The 24118-nt window shown below is 36.8% G+C and overlaps 4 protein-coding genes across 15 annotated transcripts; 2 read left to right on the top strand and 2 right to left on the bottom strand.

Annotated features, from left to right (window-relative positions):
* The first annotated feature begins 1424 nt into the window (after nt 1-1424).
* On the top strand, nt 1425-7164 carry LOC116849479 (integral membrane protein GPR155). 3 transcript variants are annotated; one of them, XR_004379143.1, is made up of 12 exons: nt 1425-1643; nt 1937-2031; nt 2128-2255; nt 2594-2883; nt 3193-4004; nt 4206-4276; nt 4357-4503; nt 4585-4724; nt 4856-5018; nt 5120-5282; nt 5362-5668; nt 5775-5922. XR_004379143.1 is itself a non-coding variant. In XM_032826672.1 (12 exons), exons 4-12 carry the CDS (start codon nt 2688-2690, stop codon nt 6086-6088), a joined length of 2193 nt encoding a protein of 730 aa, XP_032682563.1. In that variant the 5' UTR covers nt 1426-1643; nt 1937-2031; nt 2128-2226; nt 2594-2687; the 3' UTR covers nt 6089-7164. The 3 variants fall into 3 exon arrangements, 2 of the variants coding, with proteins under 2 accessions (XP_032682563.1, XP_032682554.1); XM_032826672.1 differs by having other exon boundaries at nt 1426-1643; nt 2128-2226; nt 5362-5548; nt 5775-7164; XM_032826663.1 differs by having other exon boundaries at nt 1426-1643; nt 5362-5548; nt 5775-7164.
* Nucleotides 7165-7286: 122 nt separating this feature from the next.
* LOC116849491 lies at nt 7287-8725 on the bottom strand. 3 transcript variants are annotated; one of them, XM_032826687.1, is made up of 3 exons: nt 8557-8725; nt 8251-8325; nt 7287-8156 (listed from the first exon to the last, which is right to left on the bottom strand). In XM_032826687.1, the coding sequence occupies exons 2-3, from the start codon at nt 8321-8323 to the stop codon at nt 7366-7368; spliced, it is 864 nt and encodes a 287-aa protein (XP_032682578.1). In that variant the 5' UTR covers nt 8324-8325; nt 8557-8725; the 3' UTR covers nt 7287-7365. The 3 variants fall into 3 exon arrangements, with proteins under 3 accessions (XP_032682578.1, XP_032682595.1, XP_032682585.1); XM_032826704.1 differs by lacking the exon at nt 8557-8725 and adding an exon at nt 8515-8546; XM_032826694.1 differs by lacking the exon at nt 8557-8725 and having other exon boundaries at nt 8251-8503.
* Nucleotides 8726-10748: 2023 nt separating this feature from the next.
* LOC116847850 (transmembrane GTPase Marf) lies at nt 10749-17061 on the top strand. 2 transcript variants are annotated; one of them, XM_032823300.1, is made up of 14 exons: nt 10749-10930; nt 11261-11339; nt 11856-12151; nt 12234-12360; nt 12564-12957; nt 13053-13160; nt 13346-13366; nt 13860-14013; nt 14134-14269; nt 14383-14696; nt 14784-15079; nt 15164-15328; nt 15416-15612; nt 15733-17061. In XM_032823300.1, the coding sequence occupies exons 3-14, from the start codon at nt 11974-11976 to the stop codon at nt 15935-15937; spliced, it is 2295 nt and encodes a 764-aa protein (XP_032679191.1). In that variant the 5' UTR covers nt 10749-10930; nt 11261-11339; nt 11856-11973; the 3' UTR covers nt 15938-17061. The 2 variants fall into 2 exon arrangements, with proteins under 2 accessions (XP_032679191.1, XP_032679202.1); XM_032823311.1 differs by lacking the exon at nt 13346-13366.
* Nucleotides 17062-17295: 234 nt separating this feature from the next.
* LOC116847866 (potential E3 ubiquitin-protein ligase ariadne-2) lies at nt 17296-23563 on the bottom strand. Of its 7 annotated transcripts, XM_032823361.1 has the most exons (8): nt 23119-23563; nt 22851-22943; nt 21423-21933; nt 20544-20775; nt 20346-20463; nt 20046-20270; nt 19620-19832; nt 17296-19540 (listed from the first exon to the last, which is right to left on the bottom strand). In XM_032823361.1, exons 3-8 carry the CDS (start codon nt 21931-21933, stop codon nt 19385-19387), a joined length of 1455 nt encoding a protein of 484 aa, XP_032679252.1. In that variant the 5' UTR covers nt 22851-22943; nt 23119-23563; the 3' UTR covers nt 17296-19384. The 7 variants fall into 7 exon arrangements, with proteins under 7 accessions (XP_032679252.1, XP_032679260.1, XP_032679279.1 ...); XM_032823369.1 differs by lacking the exon at nt 22851-22943; XM_032823388.1 differs by lacking the exon at nt 22851-22943 and having other exon boundaries at nt 23263-23563.
* Between the last annotated feature and the right edge of the window lie 555 nt (nt 23564-24118).

Below are 24118 nucleotides of genomic sequence, written 5' to 3'. Positions count from 1 at the left end.
ACTTTAAAAGAATGAAAAACGCGAAAATTTTCACACAGTTATCTTTCCTAAAAAGAGAAGTTATTTAAAAAACAGTTAAGAAATTAATTAATCGATACCCTTAAGAAAAATTACTTTAAGTTGTTTAAATTAACTTTAAGCAACTTTAAATTAATTTGAACATTTTAAAGTAAATTTTTCTAAAGGTATAATTAATTAGAAAAATATTTTTACGATGAAAAATTAATTTCTTATTAGGAACAATTTTTATCGGCCTTGTCTTGGAAGTCATTTCCTGGGAATACTTAAGACAGACACAAATTGTAGAATTTTGATAACACATATCATGTATATGATTACGACTCGATAATATCTTATCAGAATAACGATAATGTATATGATTACAACTCGATATAATATCTTATCAGGATACGAATTTATGTGCGAATAGCGTTTGAAAAAAAATTGCTGATAATTCTGCGTTCAAGGTTGATTCGCGTTTTGCACTTTGAAGGAATGAGGACTGCGTAAACGTCACAGTCCTTCTCCCTCAAATAATTAGGAAATTAATTTTTACATCGAAAAATTAATTTCTTAATTACTAAAAATGGCTCTTGTTAGCCTTGTTTGGAAAAATTAAAAATGTTGGGCCACTTCGTGGCCATGTGGGTTAAAGTTAAAATTATGACTAAACCCACTTATCAACTAGATACTTAGGACCTAACTATCATCTAGCTTGCTTCTCTTTTCCATTAGCGATCTAAAATATTAATATATAATTGTGAGTTGTCATCAATAGTTGTCATCAAATAGTTTTCTTCTTCTAGCATAATATTACCTATAGAGGAGCAATTGATTCGTAATATGTGAATAAAACGAGAGATATGTAACGGTTGACCAATGTTGAAGAGTAATTTGGTATATGCATCGAAACTCCATTGAATGATGATCGGTGCTATTGAATAGCGTATTTGGTCAACTAACCAACTGAACAACTGACGTACGAACTCCTTGACCAATTGCTCCGTTTGTTCGTCTACTTCTTCTTTGACGAAACACCATATTCGTTGAAATATTCTTCGTGCCATTGTAATATAATATGTTGCGGTATAATATCGTATATAGTCGTGTCGTAATATCGTGTCGCGTACTGTTTATTGTCTACTGTATTGTTTATTATCTACTGTATTGTCTACTGTCTACTGTATTGTCTACTGTCTACTGTACTGTCTACTGTCATCTGTAGTGTCTTCTGTCATCTGTAAGTCTGTCAACAGATCGACGGGCGCTGCTTCATTTTATACCAAGCATCGTGCAATTTTTATAATATATATCACACATTCTAGCTTTGGTCTAATACTGTTATCGACCTAGTGATAAGATACGAATGGAAAAAAGCGCAATTCATATATCCCGGGTGTGTCGAGTTTGCCGACGCATGCGTATTTAATATCCGGCCCGTGTGACAGCGGTCTTGCTCTGTCTCTCTTGCACTCACTTACGTGACGATTACCTGTGTGACAAATTCATCTATCATCGCTCAAATTTAAATACCATCGTTCGTAGGACTACAGGATTATCTGCTTCCTTGTCATTCTCTGTCGTTTTGAAGAAAACGAATGTTTCTCGATTGACCTCTCCCGCATTGCGATGGGAGCTTTTAGGTGATTTTTTGGTTAATCATACAATGTCTAATTGTATGATCATGGCTCTTTTATATTCGTATTGGCGAACAGTTGTATCGATAACAACTAGAATAAACGATAATATTTCGTCATTCTTTTTTCTCTTACCAGCAAAGTATTTTTGTATAAATCATTGTTCCACAATTATCTATTTTTATTTGTGCTTTTCTGTGCAACCATATGTTAATATTAAATCTATCACTTGATAAATTGTATTAATATAAAGAGATTATATAAGATGAAGAAACTATAAGAAAAACATTTACTTGCAGATATGAAGACAACATAGGAATTTATTATACAAAAACCTTATTGTTATGATGCTAATTATAATATAATGAGATATCTTTTATGTAGCTAAAAAAAGGTATATATTAAGTTCAAAAAATATTTTCTGTATTGCTTAAATGTTTGCGCTATATTTTCCTCTAATATGTTTTTTTCTTTTAACTGGTGATTTTAGAATAGTCAAGAAAGCACTTTGCTGACATCTTTATCATCAAACATGGATCAATCTATAATGACGCAGGTGGAGCCCACAGATGATTTATATCTTGCACTGGTACAATGTTTTGTTATTATATTATGTGGGTAAGAATATTTTTGATACTTTGTATTCAAGTAAGAATAAGATTACTTTGTATTCAAGTAAGAAACTACTAAATGTTTCAATATCTTGAATTGTATTGAAATTCTCTTTTTTGTGTCAATTTTTAACTGTAGGATACTTGATATATAATTTAAATACATATAGGCCTATATTTTAAATTTTCTTTTATAGCTAAAAATGTCTAAAAGTAGCTTATATCAAAATATTGTAAGCTATTTTTGCAAATGCTTTTAATGACAAAAGAGAGTTTAGAATATAGGCCATAATATATTAAGAGCAAAACATTTTGATTTGAATTAATGAAATATCTATCTTGCAGATATGTAGCTGGAAGATTCGACGTGATAACAAAGTCAGAAGCGAATGGTCTGAACACCTTTGTGGGCACCTTTGCTTTGCCATCTTTAATTTTTATGTCTCTGGCAAAACTCGATTTCTCATTGGTTAACTGGCACTTCCTGATCGCTGTACTGCTCGCCAAAAGCTGTGTGTTTATCGTGGTACTTGTGGTTTCGCTAGTAATTAAGAAACCGTCGAATCCTGGACGCGCCGCGCTCTTCGCGATATTTACCACTCAGAGCAATGATTTTGCTATTGGATATCCGATGAGTAAGAGCAACCGAACGTTCTTTTAAGAAAAGTGACCAATGTTCTTTTCAAGTTTCTCTTATAGAAGCTTTAGAATTAGTAAATATTTCAAAATCAAACATAGTACTCGATTGCATTGATATTGCATTTAATATTTTGAGATTTTACGAGTCTCTTGTTTGAAATACTGAGAATTCATAGATTTAATAATGCTCGCGAATTCTAATACTTCTAGAATTGAGAACCGAAGAGATAAGCGTACATTTGTCCTTTTTCTCATAATATATAATGAATACAAAATATGTTACAAATACGATAATGTCTTTTCAGTCGATGCTCTGTACGGACAAACGCATCCCGAGTATGCCGCGTATCTTTACCTGATGGCTCCTATATCGTTGGCCATCCTGAACCCGATTGGTTTTGTCCTGCTGGAGATAGGCAAGCGACGTGTCGAGGAGCACACTAGTTACAAAGACATGGTCTTGTCTGTGGTGAAGGGCGTTGTGCTGAATCCGGTACTATTCATGACTGTTTTGGGCATCGTGGGGAATCTCGTCTTCAGGCACAACGTGCCGCATCTGCTCGCTACAATTCTCGAGGTGTTCGGCAACGCGTTCTCCGCCAGCGCGCTCTTTCTCCTCGGTCTGATGATGGTAGGCAAGGTGCACAAGTTGAAAGGCACCGCACTGGTTATACCTGGTATACTGATCTCGGTGAAGCTGCTAGTCCTGCCTCTGGTTATAAGGGAGTCCATCATCCTCTTAAACGCCGGATATAACGACACGGAAACGAGAGATTTGAGCACGTACGGTTTTCTGTACGGTACGATCCCAACGGCGCCGGCTTTATTCATATTCACTCTGCGATATAATATCGAGATTGACCTGATCGCTTCGGCGATGGTGGCTTGCACATTCTTGTCCGCTCCGCTCATGTTCGTGTCGGCCAAGCTGATCGACGCGGCTTACGCCGGGATCACGCCGGCCAATTATGCATACCAATTGAATATCTTTTCCTTCGACATGAGCGTTGCGTCCGCCGCCGCTTGCGTATGGCTGATGATATGCTTCCTCGGATTCGGATGGAAGAAATACAATCACGTCACTCACCGGTGCACTCTATGCCTCATAATCGCGCAGGTATATATCATGAATTAATTACGAAGTATATATCTAGATAGTCAAAATCTACAGGAGAGCAGATCGTGCGCAGTATTTGCCGTAAATTCTTTGCTAGCAGAATATGATGATAGATTGACCGAGCAAAATCTACCGTTTTACAACTATTTAAATGTATTTTATTATGATTGAAATTATGCATGTGTAACAATGTAATTTCAGTTCGCAACGGCGATAGGCGTGATCATTTGGTCGAGATTGGATCCGAAGTGCAATTATGTTACAATATTATGGTAAGGCAATTTTTGCGTAATTACTTGGTAATTCTTCTGAAATATTTATTACGCTGATCATTTTGTTACCAACTACTTAGGTACATTCAGTTTATTCTAATAACAATCGGCGTGTACGCGAGTAGAATGTGGACAGCTGGAATCGCAGCGACATTGTTATATCTGAGTGTGTATACACGAGCCCACGTTGAGAAATTGCAGAAGTTCTTTTATCCTATCGGATGGGGGTAAGAATATGAGCTTTTTTTCTCGCGATTATTGAAACACAAATGCCCACTCGATGTGTCTGCAATAATATGAATTTCCAGAGTGCCGCTTTTCATGGTGATAGTTCTATGCTTCTCCATCAGCCCAAACCTGACCGATCTTAATATGAAAAATCCAAATTTCCAATTAGACAGAGTTCAAGCGGCTGTGTCTTCATTCTTACTGATATTCTGCTTCATAGGTACGTGATGAGACATGTTTGAAAAATCGTTTTCCTAAATTGTCAATACAGCATTATGTCATGAAATGCATACACAAATGTACACAACATTTTTAGTCACCACTATGTAAAAATGGTTTGATTTTCTACAGTGACGTTAGGTTGCTTGGTCTTACAACAGAGGTACCAAAGAAGACATCCTGAAATGTCGTACGAGGATCTCGGGAACAACATAGAGAACACAACAGTCCCAGTCAGTGAGAGATCCGTTGTGGATGTCGAGGATATAGTCTCACCGTTGATCAGTTCACCTGGGTGAGTGAATTTTCACGACGAGATTGCTGTATGCAATTATCTCGTAATTGTTTTATACCAACGTCTGCGTGTGAAACGCATTACGCAAATACCGCTTTCAGAATTCGTTGTGATTTCCAAAACGGATGTCCGACTGGCGAAGCGTGCGGGGTGTACGGAGACAGCTACAATTGCATCGAAGAGAACAATACAAATGTGGATAATGATCCACAGGTTCTGCGTCATCTCGTTTTACTTATTCTGCTGTTGTGCTCCATGTTCATTGTACGTTGAATCATGTCAACTTTTCATTATCGTAGATGTTATTCGTGAGATAGTGAGATTCAATCTTAATGTTTTACAGGGCATATCAATATCCATAGGGACGTTGATTATGGAACAGTTCTCTGGCATTTACGCCGAGCTCGCATTCTTAGATGTGGCCTTGAACTTTGGGCAATCGTTAATAGCATTCGCGATCTTTGGGTTAGATCCAAGTCTGGGTAAATTTGGATGTTGGCTGCGAAAGACTTGTAGAAAATGGCGTACAGGTATATACTATTAAAAATCTGTACACATACACTATACATACATATACTATTAAAAATCTGTACACATACACATATACATACACAGTTCAAGATGAGAAAGTATGGTACATACGATTACACGTAAGTTTGTTACACTCATAACGTCGTTAAATCTGCTTGTTTTATTTCATCACATTAGATATCGCGATTAAAGTGCATTTAATAATCTTTCCAAAAATTTCGACAGGGAAAGAGTTACAACTTCCTTGCGAAGAGGCTTTGAGTCCTGAAGTGAGAGCAATCCGGGAACAGTTTAATCGATGTCACTTAGAGGCGTGTCGAGCACGCATATCCATGTGTCGCAGACGATTGTTGAGGGTATACAGAGGAGTATTCTCCGGCACGGATCTAGTCAACTGGTTAATGGAAGTTGGAATCGCGGATAATCGGGAGGATGCTGTTCGATACGGCCGTTGTTTGTTGGAAAGCAGAGTTCTCCAACACGTGGATGGTACGCATCACTTCTATGACCAGAACCTACTGTACACCTTCAACGCATAGTTAAACTTCGGTTTAACAAGGCACAAAGAGAAAGAGAGAGATATAGTTTAATTTATATTTTTTAAATTAATGGTATACTCTGTACAATGCAAGCAGTATGAACGTGTACATTCTACACGTTAATTAAGTTCTCAACTTAAATTAATTCAAAAGAGAAAATAGTTCCATATGTTTATATTTTAAATAGCGGCTGCGAATGAGAAAAGCGAGATTGTTTGAATAAGTTGTGGACTCCAGAGAAGAGTTACATACAATTATATTTATTTATGACTGCAATAGTTCCTCGTATGTTGTCGTTTACTGTGAGTACAAGCACAGCGAAGTAATCAAGTGATTATTTTGCAGTGTTCTTAGATAGAATTTAATTTTTATAGTGACATTTTGCAGACTAAATGTGTAAGATTTTATACAGTGAGAATATTGTTTGTTATTAGATATACAGATATACTACTTTTTAAATAAGTAACGTATTTCTGTTATTAAATGAGAAACAGTACCAGTATTAGCTGCGAGTACAATATGACAGTAGCTAACTGTTTTACAGTAACTCTATCTGAAATTTGCGAAGGCTGTGTTTAGCATATTATATGCCGCACTTATATAATGTAAGAAATCCTCTGATGCAAAGATGCTATTTTCATATACGGAAATCCTGATTTTCTGTCGTAATATATTTTACGGAAGGATAAGATGTTCCCAAGAGATGCGGCTAGAAAGAATGCCAAAAATGAGCAACACAGACAGCAATCTATTTTCCTAATATTAACGTCATACGGGAAATTTGAGAAAATTTGCTTGAATTTTTCGTCAATGTTTGAGCTTTGTACACGTACGAAGACAAATGTATAGTTTGTAATTACAAAGAGAAACGTGTGTGTGCTACGCGATGATTCCGCAATACAAGTATTACACTATAGCTATAGTGTCTTGGAACTTGTCAAGTCACTGTCTCTCCTTGTTCTATGAGATAATTTCATTTTCTGTTGAACTTTGTTTTATATCGAAACGAATCTCTATATGAATGTGTATAAATCATGTAAAGTGATCAATAATAAATACACGACAATTCTATCAGATATACTATAGCTTATTAATAAACAGTTATTTCCTTTAGTATTGTGTGATATGTATACGATATATATTGAAAGAATCTACTCCGAATTCTGGAAGAAAATTCTGGATTGCAGGAAGGATGAAATAAAGTTCAGAGATAATTTTATGTAATACATATAAAATATATAACAAGAAATTTTTATAAATGTTTCATTTTAGTCAATTTATATACATAAATCATCATCAGGATCATCTTCATCTATGTCGTCTACATCATCTGGCTGATAATGTATCTTGGATGTACTTGCTGCATTCATCATGTAAGGTAAAGGTGTTCTATCTCTTTGCTCCATCTCCTGAGCATTCATTTCTATCCTAAATGATGATTCAATTTTCACTGGTTGGTTTATATTAGTTTGATCCTCGTGATCAATCGGTGTGATGATGCTTCCACTAATGATTTGATAAGTTATATTGTTCTGAGTTATTATTTCTTTTTGACACAATAACGAGCCACCTGGCTTTCTGTGAACAAGTGTTGTGCTATACACTAAATTGTTTGTTACGCTAATTCCAACGCATTTCTCTAATTTTACATAAGTAGTGCCCAATGTCTCGATAGCAGGAATATTGGTTTGCATAAAATCCCTTTTATAAATGCAAATCAATTGTGACACTTGTTTGCTTAACTTTTCTATGAACCACAGAGATTTTGCTAAACCAACATATAAAGCCAAGCTGCTCAAGCAATCAACAATAACTATGTTGGATGAAGTGAAAGTCTGAAGAATATGTGTGAGATTTTCTAAATCTTTATTTACTACTTCATCAAAATTGATAAAGCTGTAATAATCATGTAACTGCATATTCTTAGACATAAACGGTTTTGGTTCGTCATTATACCAAAGTCTTGTATTGCAAAATGATAATAGATGGACATCATAGTTAGGATCTTTTTCTGACCATGTATGCATCCAACCAGCTATCAACATTCTTGCATATATTGCCTCTAATCCTGTAAAATACAAGATAATCAATATTTTTAATTAGTATATATATGTATAAGATATACACAAAATAGTGGATTAAATATATTAGAAACAACCAACCTTCATCTATGACGATCAGTTTTGCTCCTTCTAACAGAGGCAAGGTTTTCATACAATCCTTTCTATGCAACATATCTAGGTAAAAATATAAAATGTGCTAAACGTTAACAATATTAAAGAAAATATTTAGTCTACAGAGTCTACAGGTTTTCATTAATCAAGATGATAGAAATTTGAGATATTAGTATTTTAAATAAAAATGAAATATGAAAATTATTAATAAATATTAATTATACAATAATTATTTTATTTATATATAATCACATAAAACCCATAAAACACAACAGATCTTGAAGATTTTCTAACCTCATAAAACTTTCCTGATATTCTTCTTCTCTATATTTTAAGGCGTTTTTTCATTTCATGACCACGATACCGTTTGGTTGGTTGGTTTGGTCCACTTAACGCTCGCAACGCCTTGAGCAACAAAGGCTGCGTTCGCTTTGGACGCTTATGTGCTGTAAGTGTTATTCTATCTTTTTCCCGCATGTAATGAGCGTTATAAAGATAGAATAACGCTTACAGCGCGTAAGCGCCCAAAGCGAACACAGCTAAAGATAGAATGACGCTCGCGGCGTAGCGAGCGTAAAAGTGGACCAAACTAATCAACCAAACGCTACCGTGGTTACGAAACGAAAAAATGCTTTTTCTTGGTTTGTAAACTTTTCCAAATAGCCTTTTCTGCCAAGGTACTGAAGTACAAGTTCCAAAAAGAAGGTCCAAATTTGTTTGGACACGTCTACACGTAAAGATCGTTCTACATTAGTAGCAAGTCGATCGCAAGCAGACGCAATTCTTATTGCGACAGCCAATCAGAAGCATCAATGGTGCTATCGACGCTTTTGATTGGCTATCGCAACAAGAGTTGCAATCGACTTGCAACTAATGTAGAACGACCTTAACGGCGATTAGGCAGGAACTAGGGATGGACAATATCAAGGGAGCGTCCCGATTGACCACGGTATGATTGGACACAACCATCCGATGAAAAGAATTATCTAGTGAATTACTAGGTCGAACCAATCATTACAATCTGTGTTCAATCGTATCGTGGTCAATCGGGTCCCACCCCAATATTAAGTCGATTATTTTGGCTTGGTTTACATCGGGTGCTTTCCAATTGCAATATCTCTAGACACTTTTATGCACACGGCGACACAAGTTACATTCCAATTGTCGTAATTGTCGACACAACACTACACATCCGTACTCAGCTCAAGGGCTACTAGTCAGCTATGTAAACTAGTGTTTTCTAGTGAAAATTGTTCTAGTGAAAATTAAAGTTAATAAGCGTAGAGGCTTGAAAAAAGATTGGCATTTGAGACATAAAGTGGATAATATCTTTTTTATTATTTAGATTTTATTATTTATTATTAAAAAATACCAAAATATAAGCATAGTTGAAAAATAATCCTAACCTTATCCGACATACATACACATTAGTACACACTTTGTTCCAATTGAATCGTGCACAACGTTACACTTTGTACATTTCTGTATACATATGTGTCAAGATGTGTTAAGCAATTGGAAAACACCCATCGTGCACTTGATACGTGTACTAAATAGTAACTTTCTATTAGATAATCATATAGCATGTTCGACTGGCTCTGGATTAACCCACTCTGGATTATTCAGCTTACGTTTATTGGTTGAACAAGTACTTATAAGCTTTATGATTGGCTAGTAGAGACTTATGACGTCATTAATCGCTCTCGGAGCGATTAACCCAGGGCCAGTCGAACACGCTATAAGATTATCTAATAGAAAGTTACTATTTAGTACGCGTATCAAGTGCACGATGTAAACCAAGCCGATATCTATTAAATCTCAGAGACGAGATCAAATACATCAAGTTGCAGTAAAGTGTAGTACAGCTGTATTAACTTGCAGCTGTCGCGTTGGCAGTCAATCAACATACCGCTTTTCTATAATGGTTCCTGCACACAGGACGCGGTAATGCTTGCCGCGCGGCGGAAGTTCGCGCGACAGCAAATCAATATGCTGCTTTCCGTAATAACCTTCTAGCTCTTACGGAAAAACAACATATTGATTGGCTGTCGCGCGGACTTTCGCCGTGCGGCAAGTATTACCGCGTCCTGTGTGCAGTAGCCATTACAGATTAGTTCCAAAATTTCCGCTACGAGTCGTCACTTTACCAAAGAATCGAGGTCGTAGTACAAGTCAATGGCTAGTCCGACTCATTATTTTTTAAGTATAACTCAACAACACATTAGACTACATTTTATTTTCGAATAATATGGCTAAACAACAAATCAGAGAAATCGTCTTTTTCCAACGACGTAACTCGGCGACGTTTTAAATTAATTTTTTATCTGCCCTGTAGCATGTCGCGAAAGCGGATTGAAATAATACGAATGTCGAAGACGATGTCGTGACACGAATCTCTTTTATTCTTCTTCCCGCCTACGTGAATGGTATGTGTATTCACGATCGAATCTACTATAGGATCACGTGCTCTCGCATTGTTGGTAAGTCACAGCGGTTTGGTTATAACATCATCGTCGGAGCAGGTCTCGGCGCAGAAGCTACTTTATTTTAGACTAATATATATATTAATTAATAGAGATCACAATTACGGTCATGATTTTATATTCGTTGCTTACCCGCAATTATCTTTACGATATGACGAATATACCGCTGTGAAAATGTTCTAATGGTTAGTAAAATTTCATGCGTATTGTTTAGATGATCATTTTTTGCTATTAATTGAGGTTATATTTCTGAATTGACGGTACTGAATATAATTTAGAAATTCTGTGTAATTACATTGTCCACCGTACGCAAACGCACAAATACGCGAGCTTGATTGTTAATAGTGCGCTTTCTATCATGAGGGAAATTTTGAAAATGATTTAAATTCTATACATTATAAAATAATGTCCGCCCGTTCTTACGCAATATCTAAAATTGTATATATTCTTTCTTATCAATTTATCACAATTCGCTATATCTTCAATGACAATAACAATATTATAAATTGTTTTAGCAATTTTGGGCACAGGAGCAATCCAAACAATTATATTATAAATTTACTCTGTGGGTCATCAATGACTAAAGATAAAAAGGTTGCGCATGTTGTTTAATGTTGTGTATTGCTTGTTACATTCTTACTTGATTTGAGAAACAATTTTTATTTATAAATGCATATTTTTCAGAGACTAGTAAAAAAACATGTTTTAGTTAAAAGTTATTCTGTTCTGAGAAAATATTTTATAAAAATTATGATATACTATAAAACTTATATATTTATATATTATAAAACTGTGAGAAAACTTGTGTTCTTATGTAGAAAGGGATAAATAACTTTCATATCATAGGAAAAGAGAAGAAATTTACCTAGAATAAGATTTTGTTTACAAAATTCTTTTAAAATAAAGAATGATTAAAATTTGAAACATTTTACAATAATTAATGGTTTTCATAATATATGCATTTATAGATGAAATCTTGTAAATGTATATGTATATACCTGTGTATGTATATACCTGTGTATGTATATACTTTGTAAGTATATATGTATATACCTATGTATGCAAATTAGTTGTTAGAAAATATTTAACTACTGCTTTTTATGATTTCAGTTGGCCCTGCATACTGTGCACTGTGTATGTTGCTGTACTGTCTATCCAAACTGCACCGTACTTTTTTATTCTTTTTGCCAAGTATATCACACTTAAAGTAGTAACATAAAAAAAATATATGGCTGCCTATATCAATCGTACAATGTCTATGATTGGAGGAGACAGCCAACACCGAACATCAGATGCTAGAACTGATAATTCTCCTCTGCAGATCTTTGTTAAGGCAAAAAAGAAAATAAACGATATATTTGGGGAAATAGAAGATTATGTGGAAGACACCGTGGGATTTATGACATGTAAGTAAATAGTATAATAGAGAAAGGAGTAAAAGTATCTGATGCAGCATATCAGTTTACCTAATCAATGCTAACTTTACAGCATTACAAAATGATCATAATATTGTATCTGCTGAAGAAGCAGTGAAAGTCAAAGGTTATATTGACAAAGTACGTGCAATAAAAGATGTTCTCAGAAGGGATCATATGAAAGTGGCTTTTTTTGGCAGGTAAGATAGGTTTTATATTGAAAGGGATATATATATATATATATATATATATATATATATATATATATATAATATTTGATTAGAAATTTACATAATTGATAATCTTAAACTATTAAATATCTAACTAAATTATTATTTAATTAAACTTAAGATGTTCAATTTTACATTATTACATTAAATTTAAATTTGTATGTATATTACAGAACAAGTAATGGGAAAAGTACTGTGATCAATGCTATGCTACATGACAAAATTTTACCCAGTGGCATAGGGCACACTACAAATTGTTTTCTACAAGTCGAAGGCTCAGACAATGGAGAGTCGTATCTCATCACGGAAGGATCCACCGAGAAACAACCGGTGCAATCTGTCGGACAATTAGGTCATGCACTTTGCAAAGAAAAATTATGTGAAAGTCATCTAGTAAGAATATTCTGGCCAAAGGAGAAGTGTTTATTACTGCGGGACGATGTAGTATTCGTTGATAGTCCAGGAGTGGATGTAACTCCAAATCTCGACGAATGGATCGATAAGCATTGTTTGGATGCAGATGTTTTTGTTTTAGTAGCAAATGCAGAATCTACTTTGATGGTTACAGTAAGTTTAATATATACCAGACATTTCCTTCCACCAAAATTTTGCGAGAAAGATTTGTTAACCACATTTCTATATTTTTCTGTTTTTTATTTCAGGAAAAGAACTTTTTTCATAAAGTTTCCACGAGATTATCGAAACCGAATATATTTATTCTTCATAATCGATGGGATGCTTCTGTTTTAGAAGCGGAATATTTCGATCAGGTATATATTTATGAGATACTAATTATAGAAAATTAAGAAATTGCAACGATTGTCATGTATATGTATGTACATATGCATATAATACTAAAATTGCTAACTTTATGCGTTTATATTTCGCAAGTTGAATTCTTTATAGTGGCATCATAATGTAAGAGAATTTCAGTAATATCTCCTTTATTCTTTAGCTGGTCAAAGAACAAAAGGAGGTGAGTTCATTCATGTCATGGAGATTGTTGTTCATTCAGAAATGATGCTTCCGATTATCCTTGTTTAGCTCTCGTACAAAGTAGAATTGGATTGAGAGCCGTCAGAGTTTTAGAAGTCTGATATACGTTACAGTACAAGAATAGGGAACACAAAACGCCTTCTTACATTTAATTTGTCATATGCGTTCACTTTCAATAGCTTTCAATAGCTGAATTCATCACACTCGACAAAAACGTTATGCACCAAATTGTGAATCCATCCAGCATGAGTTTACAATATTGAAGCAGGGAAATGAAAAATTTATTTTTCTGCACATTAAGTTGTGAATTTTCAAAGTTACCTTTAACAACAATATTTCTATATTTGTGTCTATTATTTGTGTCGACAGCTTCACGCCAGCAAAGTTCTGTCAACGTGCTTGTTGTCGCGATTGTGCGCATCGTGATTAATGAGGTGCAATAGAAATCTTATTCGTATGCTTCTTGTGTGTAGGTAAGAGCACAACATCAAGAACGTGCTATCGACTTTTTATCGAAGGAGCTGAAAGTATACAGTCCAAAAGATGCCGAAGAACGTGTTTTCTTTATTTCCGCAAAGGAAACTCTTCAGGCTCGTATGCAAGAACAACGCGGACAACCTGCTCACAGTAATATTCCGATTTATATATTTTTTATATATTTTCCGATTTATATATTTTCCGATTTATATATTTATATATTTTTTTTTTACTTAAAGTCATTCGGTTCATATGATTTTATGTTTGCAGATGGTGCGCTCGAGGGCTTTCAAAATCGGTACTTTGAATTTCAAGATTTTGAGAGAAAGTTTGAAGAGTGCATCTCGAAGTCGGCCGTAAAGACCAAGTTTGAACAGCACTCGCAACGTGGTAAACATATCGCTACGTAAGAAAACGCTGTTTTATATTTTTTCTTTTTAATCGGACCTACGTGTCCTTGCAATCACATCTCTGTATGCGCAAACACGCGAGCCAATTTGGTTTTGTGGTTTGTCGCAGTGAAATACGTCAAGCGTTAGACGAGATACTGGAGCGAACACAAAAGATGCGAAATGAGCAATTGAACGTCAAGAAAGAGGTAAACGACAAACTGAACTTCACGGAACAACAGTTGATGCTGTTGACTCAGGAGATGAAGGATAAAATACATCGCATGGTGGAAGATGTGGAGCAGAAAGTGTCGAAGGCCTTGAACGAAGAAATTCGACGATTAGCTGTTCTAGTGGACGAATTCAGCGTTCCGTTTCATCCGGAGCCGCTGGTTCTGAACGTTTACAAGCGGGAACTTCACACGCACGTGGAAAACGGTTTAGGTGACTTGTAGTTACATATTTACGTTGCGATTTGACACGAATATACTATCCGCGATGTTGATGAGAATGTTTCACGCTCTGTCCCAGGGTCGAATTTACGAGCTAGGCTCAGCACCGCTTTGGCGCTGAATATGGAGACTTCACAGCGGGAAATGACCGACAGGATGTCGGGCTTGCTGCCCGAGAACAAAAAACAAATGTCGCTCAACATCCTGCCGCGACGAGAGCCGTTCGAGATACTATATCGATTGAATTGCGACAATTTGTGCGCGGACTTTCACGAGGACTTAGAGTTTCGTTTCTCTTGGGGATTCACGGCGATAATTAATAGATTTGTGGGGAGGCAGAGTCACAAATTGGCGATCACCAATTATCCTCAAGAGGTGAGATGCCTGGTTCAATAGCGAAACGGACGCAAGTAAACACATGACGTCGATACAATTGCGTCTTTTTGTTTTTTTTTACAGATTCCACCGATTATTGCGTCACCTGCGGATAGCATAGATTCTGTGAAATTGATATCAAACGCAGCAAACTTTGCACCGAGACCCGAAGATTGGTCCTTTGCTAGTAAGATAGCTGTTGCATCTGTAACGTCGCAGGGTACAGGTGGCCTTATTGTTGCTGGTTTTGTACGTATATCACAATCCACGTTCGTTCATTTTTCTTTATGTGTAGAGAATCCCTCTTTAAATCAATTGTTTCGTCTTCTGTTGCAGCTGTTAAAAACGATAGGTTGGAGATTGATAGTGATAACTTGTGCAATGTACGGTACTTTGTATCTCTATGAACGTCTAACGTGGACTAACAAAGCGAAGGAACGCGAATTCAAGCGACAATACGTTGATCACGCTACGAAAAAGTTGCGATTGATCGTGGATCTTACCTCTGCCAACTGCAGTCATCAAGTGCAACAGTAAGTTGCGATATTTATGTACGATATAAGTCCGAGTTTGTCGCAAGCTTTACGTCATTTCTTCTTTCTTGTATCATGCATTCTCTTCTTCTTATAATAACGCATGACGTGATTATGCAGAGAACTGTCCAGCACATTCGCGCGACTCTGTCATCTGGTGGACGAAGCAACGTCCGAGATGGACAGCGAACTTAAATCAATAGCGAACACTCTGCGGATATTGGAAGAAGCGGCGACCAGAGCTAAGGTTCTCCGAAATAAGGCCAACTATCTCATAAACGAACTTGAATTGTTCGACGCGGCTTATCTGAAATCTTTAAATTAAGCTGAATTATGTTCCTCGCATGAACTTGCGAATACATAGAAAGATTAGTAATGTAACAATATCTTCGGGAGCAGGATATCTGTACGCGATCATCGCGATAATTGTGTGAATTGATCATTACCATTTTTGTTTTTTGTATTATTCTAATAGTTACAATTAACACCCCCCTCTCTATGCAACGATTAAATAATGTAGGCACTTACGTGCAAATAGATACAAAATGTGTATTCTCATCGTATGTTTAGAGTTTGTCATAACTATCTAATTCTCATATTTATATACAGGATATGATACACACAGACCAGCACAATGGTACTTAATAGTAATTAGAATTTTTCAATTACTCGCATCGTGTCTACGTACTCGAGCATTATGCCTGATGATTGTTCAATAAAACGACAATACAGTAGCTATCATTAAAAAATCGTGATATTTGTAAAACGAAACATAAAGTCACACGTATAAAAAAAATAATATTTGATATATCTTTTGTTGTTTCATCGAATAATTAAATGCAGAAATATCTGGATACGATAATGCGATCGTAAAAATTCTAGTAAATCTCTACCTGGTGAATTAGGGCTATTATGATGGTCTGTGTTACTAAATAACAATTGGTCGCGATTGCTTAGATAGTACAGTCATACGATATATTTAAATGTGCGATGATAATACGGGATATATACGGTCACTTAGTTAATATCGAAGAGAGACATTTTTACCTGATACGAAAACTCTAGTCTTAGTGCAGGAAACCCGATTTCTTACGATATATTATTGACTAATCGTTAGACTGAATATACTTCTTGAAACGTAAAATTCGGTACATATAATATTATGCTATGATGAATTGTTAGACAATTTAGATGTATACCCCCACAAACATGTTTTTTTGTCGAAACATTTTGTTGTATGGCGACTAACTATATAGGATACAAATTCTGTTGGATCTATTTAATGAAATTCGATCAATCAGATTATTCTAGATCTATTGCGAAGATACTACTTAGTTACTGAAAAGAGGAAGCACCAACGCGACTCTGTCGTTTTATTCTATTCCCTTGAAGAATGTATGTTAATCATGTCATGTAATTAGAAATAAATGGTTAACTGTTGATTAATAATGTTCACGGTGCGATTCTCTTCGACCGTATTTCGTGCAGTTTTGTTCACGCTGTTCCGCAAATGCAAAGGTACTTTAGGTGTTAATTTATAGCGACATACGAGTCTTGAGAGGATGTTTTCACTCTTAACAGACAGAATTCAGCAACCGTGGCACGTGAGAGAAAGTAAATTGTCTTCGATAAGAGATTTCGCGAAAGATGCGAGAGAACTGAAACAAAGAGAGATACTTCGTCTGAATTGTATACTCGTTATTATTAGTATTAATTTACAAATACTTCGATATTCGTTACATACAGTAGCGATCGCTTCTCATTGTGCATTGAGAAGGTACACGGGGGCAGGCAGGAAAGAGTTAATCGGAGGAGTCTCCGCTTTCGATTGCTTGCTTCGTACTCGATAAAAATCGTCGTCGTTACCGTTTTAATTATCCACGCGCAGTTTTGTAGTAAAGAGCGTTTATTTTTTTTGTTCCTTGTCAACACGTTAGACATTACATCGATTTTGTTGCAACCGATTTTGCTGAACCGATTTTACCTCGGACCCTTCGATGAACATCCATACACTTCTTCACCCTCTCTCGCGTCGCGAAGAAAAAAAAGCAGTCTCCCGCCGGTTTACAACGCGTGACTCACACTTCTCCATCTTCATCTTTCTTTGCTGCGATAGCTTATAAAATGTAAGTTGGTATTATGGCTAGGTGTGTCGCGGATGTCTTTGATCGTTGCATATACCTCTTAAGATCTAATTTATAGAAAAAGGTCGCGTTCTCTTCTGTTCACTTGTTTGTTTCTTTCCTCTTCTTTTTGCCTTAGTAAAACGTTAAATCCATTTAGTATGTACACGGCGGGGGTGGTACCGTCTCTTGGCACCGGAGTACTTAATTAGGCTATCGTTTCTTTCTTCTTCGGATGATCACTGCGTGTGTGTATGTGTGTGGTGTACGTGTTTAAATATAAACAATACTTCGAAGAAGATTCGGGAAAAAAGAACAGCGGTGAAGAAAAATATGATCGAGTCAATTCGTCGGTACGCTCTCGCGCGTGGGACACGAGGATCACACTTCTCGTGCCTCATCGTCGTCGTTCTCGTCGCATCTTTTATCGAACTGTGCGGTCAGCGTCGGTAGATCGATAAAACATCTGTGATAGAACTATGCAAAAAATAGACGAAATGGAAAAAAATTTCCTGTCTATACAATCACGTGCAACGATTCGTCGAGTTGTCACACGTGATTGTATAGACAGGAAACTTCTTTCTATTTCTTTGCTATTATTTTAATGTAGTCCCACCAATTTTGTATTTCAACAAAATATAAATTCAAAAAAAGAAGAAGCGTGCCGCCGCCGTGGCGCATCTTTGAGAACGCTTCGAAAAATCAAAGTAAAGAACAAGATATCGTATGCTCAATGCCGTCGAATTCTCGCTTAAATCAGTCGATACAATTAATACTTTTGTCACCTGGATCTCGTCTGTGCCGAGTAATATTCCCGAGAATTTAAATAAATTTAAACTTCAATATACATTATCTCCTTTTCCTCTCAGGTTTTATACTCAGCAGCCACAATTCAGAACACATGACATCGCTATGTTTGTCCCCTCGATCAATAATACTCAGACGAAATTATAGACGAGAATAGGACTCCTATCTTCACGCGATCGAGTCCTGCGGGCCTATCCTGTAATCTTCTAACGTTTACGTTATAATTGTAATGCGTGCGTTAAACTAGAAATACATAATGTATGATTTCGCATGTTCTGACACATATGCTGACCAGCAGCTCGTTAAAAATTACAGAATAAGCAAACTGGTCGTCATCTTTTCCATTTATAAATTTTTTCGGTACACTGTGAACTGTACACTCATTGTGTATATATAATGATAGCTGCAGACAAACGCCGAATATACACGAGGCTTCGTTTCGGTTTGCCCGAACTAGCGTTTTACAATCGATATTCTAGCAGTTTTCTGTGACCAGAGGACCGGCCCGTTTCGAATCTGGATTCGATCTGGATTCTAGCTCTCGCAATAATTCTTTCATATCGAAAAAAAAATTAATTAATATCGTATATAACAATTTTTTCCCATATTCTAATATTTTTCTTTTTTCTTATTTCAAACTCATTCTATGAAGTTTCTTGCGTTTAGCAAATATCTCGAATATAAGAAGAATCAATTCGATTAATCATTAAAATTATTACGCTGGAACACATCGGACATCCATTCTTAATCCATTCTTGTAAAGAAAGAGGCGTAAGATTTTACATATTTTGTGACAATGAGAAGAAATATCGTCGAGTAACTCTGGAAGTTTAACCTCAAAATTATACTTCGAGGAAATCCTTCAGCAATGTGACGCGACGCTTCTCGGCGATGTCCATCTGATTCTCCAGGTCACCTCGGTCTGTCGTCTCCGCTCGCTCGATCTTCCACGAAAGATTCTCGATCTCCGCTTCTAACTGAGCCTGCTGGTACTCGAACTGGTATACAGAGATTCTCAGTAGTCTTCATCGTATATCTTGTCATACTTGTATATAATGTCATTAAACGGGATTTTACCAGTTCTTTACGAGGTCCAGGTTCCATGTAGTACGCATACGGATACGTGTATTGTAAAGTGTAACGGCAACGTGCTAGAAGTGACGCAGCCTCAAATAAGTGTTGCCAGTCTATCCAAGTACCACTAGCATTCATTACTTTTTTATTGATCCTCATTTTGATACCTTCCAACGTTTGCTCTTCTAATTTTAACGATTTACTATGGTTTTCCCACTATAAGAGAACGTAACGAATGTAATCAGAGGAAGGATATTTACGATTCACTCATACAAACGAGACGTACGTCTCATTAAAATGAAGGACTACTCTTGTCGACTTCCTTCTTGCGTCACGCAAAATATACAAGAAAAAGAAAAGAGGAAAAGAAAAGTAAACTCTTCTTCTCTCGAAGCAGTGAAAATATTTAGTGAGGACAAAAGAACTTACTCTCTCGTAATAATGAAGATACTTCTTAAGGGCTTCTCTCGCTTGCGCATGAACGCTTTCGTGAGCAATGTTAGGATTTTCCTTATATCGGGAACATTCGTAATACTCACTACCGTGTGTTTTCCAGTCCCCAAGGCACATCCAACAGAAATCGTGCTTGCAATTGTAACATTGCATATGATTACAACCGCCATTCTTTTCTATGCAAATATGACATTTTGGACACTGCAAAAAGAAGAAACAATGATCCGTCAAGTGTTCCGTAAGTCCATAAGTTGCCTTTGAACAATAAGTACATACATCTTTGGTATGGGCGCTAATGTAATTAGCGGTTTCAGAGTCATCCGCGCATTTCGTCAACCACTTTTTGATTGTACCGCAATCAGTAGGTGCATGGTAATCCATACCACATCGGAAGCTGAAGCAACGATATCGTTTTTTTATGTTGCTGCATAAATGCATAGATACACGATTTGATACAATGCCAAGTTCGTTTACCAGAATATAGTTTTACACGATGAACACATGACTCTCTTCGCTCGTTGTTCCTTCGAGCGCAAAACTATTTGGCAATTCGGGCCAGGGCAGAAACGAAGTTGCGGGTGAGACTTGACGTAATCACAGAACGCAAACTGCTGATACCTCTCTCTCATGTTAGGCTTCGTGAGTATGGAAAGGACAAAGTCCTCTGGAGTTAAGACGTCACAGTCATGTGCCATGCAACTTATGCCTATGTGGAAAGGTAGAGAGAAAAAGAAGAGAGCGATGAATGAAAATTTTCAGAATGGCAAGGTAAAAGTGCCAATGCTTGAACACGTGACCTAACTCTGGGCATTCTTATTGTTTTGGTCTTTAAACGCGACTCAGTAAACAACTATCAGTAATATAACATCAGTATTATAATTTCCTACTCGATAATATAAATGCAATACGTTGTTATAATTATCGAATGACAGTTGCATTGTCAAATTGTAATACTGATATAATGTTACTGTTACTTGGTGTTTTCTGGGTAATATTTGGATTTTCAACATAGAGAATATACATACACATGTATTAAATATATACATATATATGTTCTGAAAGTTTAAATATTCACAATTAAAAAACCAAAATAATAAGAATGTCCAGAGTTAGGTGCACTGGGTTGCACAATAAAGTTGGAAGCTCACCAGACTATCAAAATTAAAAGTCATTATCAACAGGCCAATAATTATATTATTATTACATAAGTCCATCACAGTAATGATTCTCAACAGTTTGATGAGCTCCCAACTTGATTGTACCTAAACTGTTGCGCAACCTGCTGCATACGTTTAGACATTGGTACTTTTACCTTAATAACTGAAATGATAACAGAATAGAATTATTACTCACCTGTAGATATACCTTGCATTATTTGTACTTCAAAATGCATACACCAGCAGTCTTTGCAAAATGAGTGTCCACAAGTAAGAGTAGAAAACCTATCTGCAGGAAAGATCATAACACAAACCGAGCATACACCGCCCCTCTGACATTTCGATACTGGCACTTGTTCCGGCGTAGTCGACGGTTTAATCTTTGAACTAATCAATAAGCTGGAAGCATTGGTACGGTACTTTGTGACAATATCTGGTAACGCCCAATTGTGCGCGTGTAACAACACTTTGGCTAGGGATGGTGTTACATGAAGGCTAGTACTTAACACCTCAACATTTTCGTTCAAGAGCCGTTCCACTTCATCGACCCGCAGACAGTCATACACCGCATATTCAGGGTCTCTTCTATTTTGTTCAGGATCCACGTCGTTATCCACGTCACTGCCCCATGGCTGAACATTGTAATAGTCCTCATAACCTGGATCAGCACAGTCTGAATCCGAGTAGTCCATTTCACTGCTCGACATCTACATAGAAATACCTTTACATCACATTTTATCACATTGTGCTTGAGTACTATTCCTAGAAACAATTAAATGTTACATCGAATGAAAAATACTTGAAAATTTATTTGTGGTATATGAAGTTTATTTCTGTGTTGAAGCTTATTTCACAGGAACAAACTTTATATTATACAAATAAATTTTCAAGTATTCTTGTCCAATATAATAAGTGTTACATTAAGAAAAAAATACTTGAAAATTTATTTGTGATTGAAATTTATTTTTTATACAAGTAAATTTTACTTCACAGTGATAAACTTCGTTGTTAATAATATAGTATCTTTTTTCAATGTAAAAATTTCTATGCTGAGCAGAAATACTTGAAAATTGTATATGTAGGATAAAAGTTTATCTCACAGAAATAAATTTTATATCCCACAGGCAAATTTTCAAGTATTTTTTCCTTAGTGTAATGAACATACATCACAGATACTGCAATTACTTTAGCAATAACAGTGAAATTGCACGAGTAAATTGCACAGCCAAAAACTTCGTCGCAAAGACTTCGCGTAGAGTCATCAAATAGAACGTAATAAAGTTGTACAGAGATACGAAGAAACGAACGTGTGATCCACGACAAGACGCACTGCGTATATGAGAAAGGGTCGAGAGTGAAAAGCTAGCGTGCGTTCGACGTCAATTGAATTGCCAGCGACATGTTTCAAATCTCACGCACATTGGCATCCGCGCGATTTGTGTTTGCGGAGATCATTTTCACGAGTTGTTCAAGGAGCTCACGTCGGGCTTTCACTGGACGCGCGCGATCTCGATTTCGTAAACAATTCTGGCGTACAGATGCGCGACGAGTGTATCATGACGACGACGGCGACGATGGTTAGTACACGGTAATTCCACGAAATCGTTCTCTTCTAGCAACCCACCTTTGGCGTCTTGATTATCAAGAGATATGCATTTATGCGCCCGTTTCGCGCGCGTAATTCTCTTGAAGGGTGTGTGGCTGTCGGGGGAGGACTCTAAAAATGATTGTTCGGCCGGTTAAATGCGACAGCGAGTGGACGCGCGAGCATGCGAGAGCGCATCACGTCTCTTTCTCTCACTTCCACTCTTCTTTCTCTTTCTCTCTCTCTTTCTCTCCGTCTATCTCTCCCGCTCTCTCACTCTCTCTTTCTCTTTCCCTCCCTCCCTCACCGTGGGCTTTCCTTGGTGCGTCTCTCTCTTCCGCGCGTGTATCCAGCGTGTGATGCGTATATATATACGCGATATATGCCACCTATATGTGCGTAACGGATGATTCCCGTTTAATCTAGAAGCAGATAAGAACGTCAAAGTCACCTGACACGAAACAGCTGAGTGCCGCAATGAGGCTAAACGAGATCGCCAAGCCTGCTCTTTTCTCTTGCGCTCACTCTCCTTCTCTCTCTCTCTTTCTGTCTCAAGTAGCACTCGCTAGATCTGCATCTGGAAGCGACGTGCTCGTGCTTCGAATAAGAAAATGGTGAGTGTTCCGGCGGAACAACGACGCGGAAGACTCGCTTCTTCACCGATCCGCAATTGAGACTAGCTATTATCCCGTATTTTATGGAATATACATTTTTACCGAGCGCGTCTTCGATTCATCTCGGTTTGTTCATTTCTTTATGATTATCGAGAAATCTCGAAGCAAGTTATTCGATCAGTCATTATCGATCTCTCGTCTCGATCGAGATCTCGATCGAGACGAAAGATCGATAATCGACTAATGTTTTCGGAAAGGGGTTACATTTTGCTAGAATGGTGTTGGGGGAAAATCATAGGATTAGCTGAAACCAATACTGAGAGAGAGAGAGGAGAGAGAGAGAGAGAGAGAGAGAGAGAGAGAGTTATATTTTTTTTTATTGTAATGGCGTTGGGGCGGAATTCCTAGGGAGCCTGAAGTCAATATTGACTTGAGGTTGAGGTTTTGAAGTTGAGGTTGAAGAAAGGGGTTACTTCAGCTACGAACGGTAGCGTCAGGGAATTTGTCTTATTAGATGTCTGGAATCAGGATTAAGAGAGAAAGAGAGAAAGAGAGAGAGGAAGAGAGAGAAAGAAAGAGAGAAAGAGAAAAAGAGAGGGGTGTACCCCAGCTGTCTATTTGTCAGCTGATCGCCGACAAGTGTCAAAAAATGGGCATGTCACAAAGCAGTTGCCCCATTGATTCGCTCCATCG

This window comes from Odontomachus brunneus, unplaced genomic scaffold (genome assembly GCF_010583005.1).
Source record: "Odontomachus brunneus isolate Ranch 3 - 2012 unplaced genomic scaffold, Obru_v1 Obru_scaffold_005, whole genome shotgun sequence".
Classification (NCBI taxonomy): domain Eukaryota; kingdom Metazoa; phylum Arthropoda; class Insecta; order Hymenoptera; family Formicidae; genus Odontomachus; species Odontomachus brunneus.
The sequence above is the reverse complement of the archived record's forward strand: the minus strand, read 5'-3'. Positions and strand labels throughout refer to the sequence as shown.

Coding starts and splice junctions, on each gene's coding strand:
- LOC116849479 (XM_032826663.1), top strand. CDS start 2,170: ATGGATCAATCTATAATGACGCAGGTGGAGCCCACAGATGATTTATAT. Junction 2,884..3,192: donor TGCTATTGGATATCCGATGA/GTAAGAGCAACC, acceptor ATGTCTTTTCAG/TCGATGCTCTGTACGGACAA. Junction 5,019..5,119: donor CCGTTGATCAGTTCACCTGG/GTGAGTGAATTT, acceptor TACCGCTTTCAG/AATTCGTTGTGATTTCCAAA.
- LOC116849491 (XM_032826687.1), bottom strand. CDS start 8,323: ATGTTGCATAGAAAGGATTGTATGAAAACCTTGCCTCTGTTAGAAGGA. Junction 8,157..8,250: donor ACTGATCGTCATAGATGAAG/GTTGGTTGTTTC, acceptor TGTATTTTACAG/GATTAGAGGCAATATATGCA.
- LOC116847850 (XM_032823300.1), top strand. CDS start 11,974: ATGGCTGCCTATATCAATCGTACAATGTCTATGATTGGAGGAGACAGC. Junction 12,361..12,563: donor AAAGTGGCTTTTTTTGGCAG/GTAAGATAGGTT, acceptor TGTATATTACAG/AACAAGTAATGGGAAAAGTA. Junction 14,014..14,133: donor ACGCGGACAACCTGCTCACA/GTAATATTCCGA, acceptor TTATGTTTGCAG/ATGGTGCGCTCGAGGGCTTT.
- LOC116847866 (XM_032823346.1), bottom strand. CDS start 22,681: ATGATCTCCGCAAACACAAATCGCGCGGATGCCAAT. Junction 20,776..21,422: donor AATGCAAGGTATATCTACAG/GTGAGTAATAAT, acceptor CTTTCCACATAG/GCATAAGTTGCATGGCACAT. Junction 20,464..20,543: donor TCGTGTAAAACTATATTCTG/GTAAACGAACTT, acceptor TCGTTGCTTCAG/CTTCCGATGTGGTATGGATT.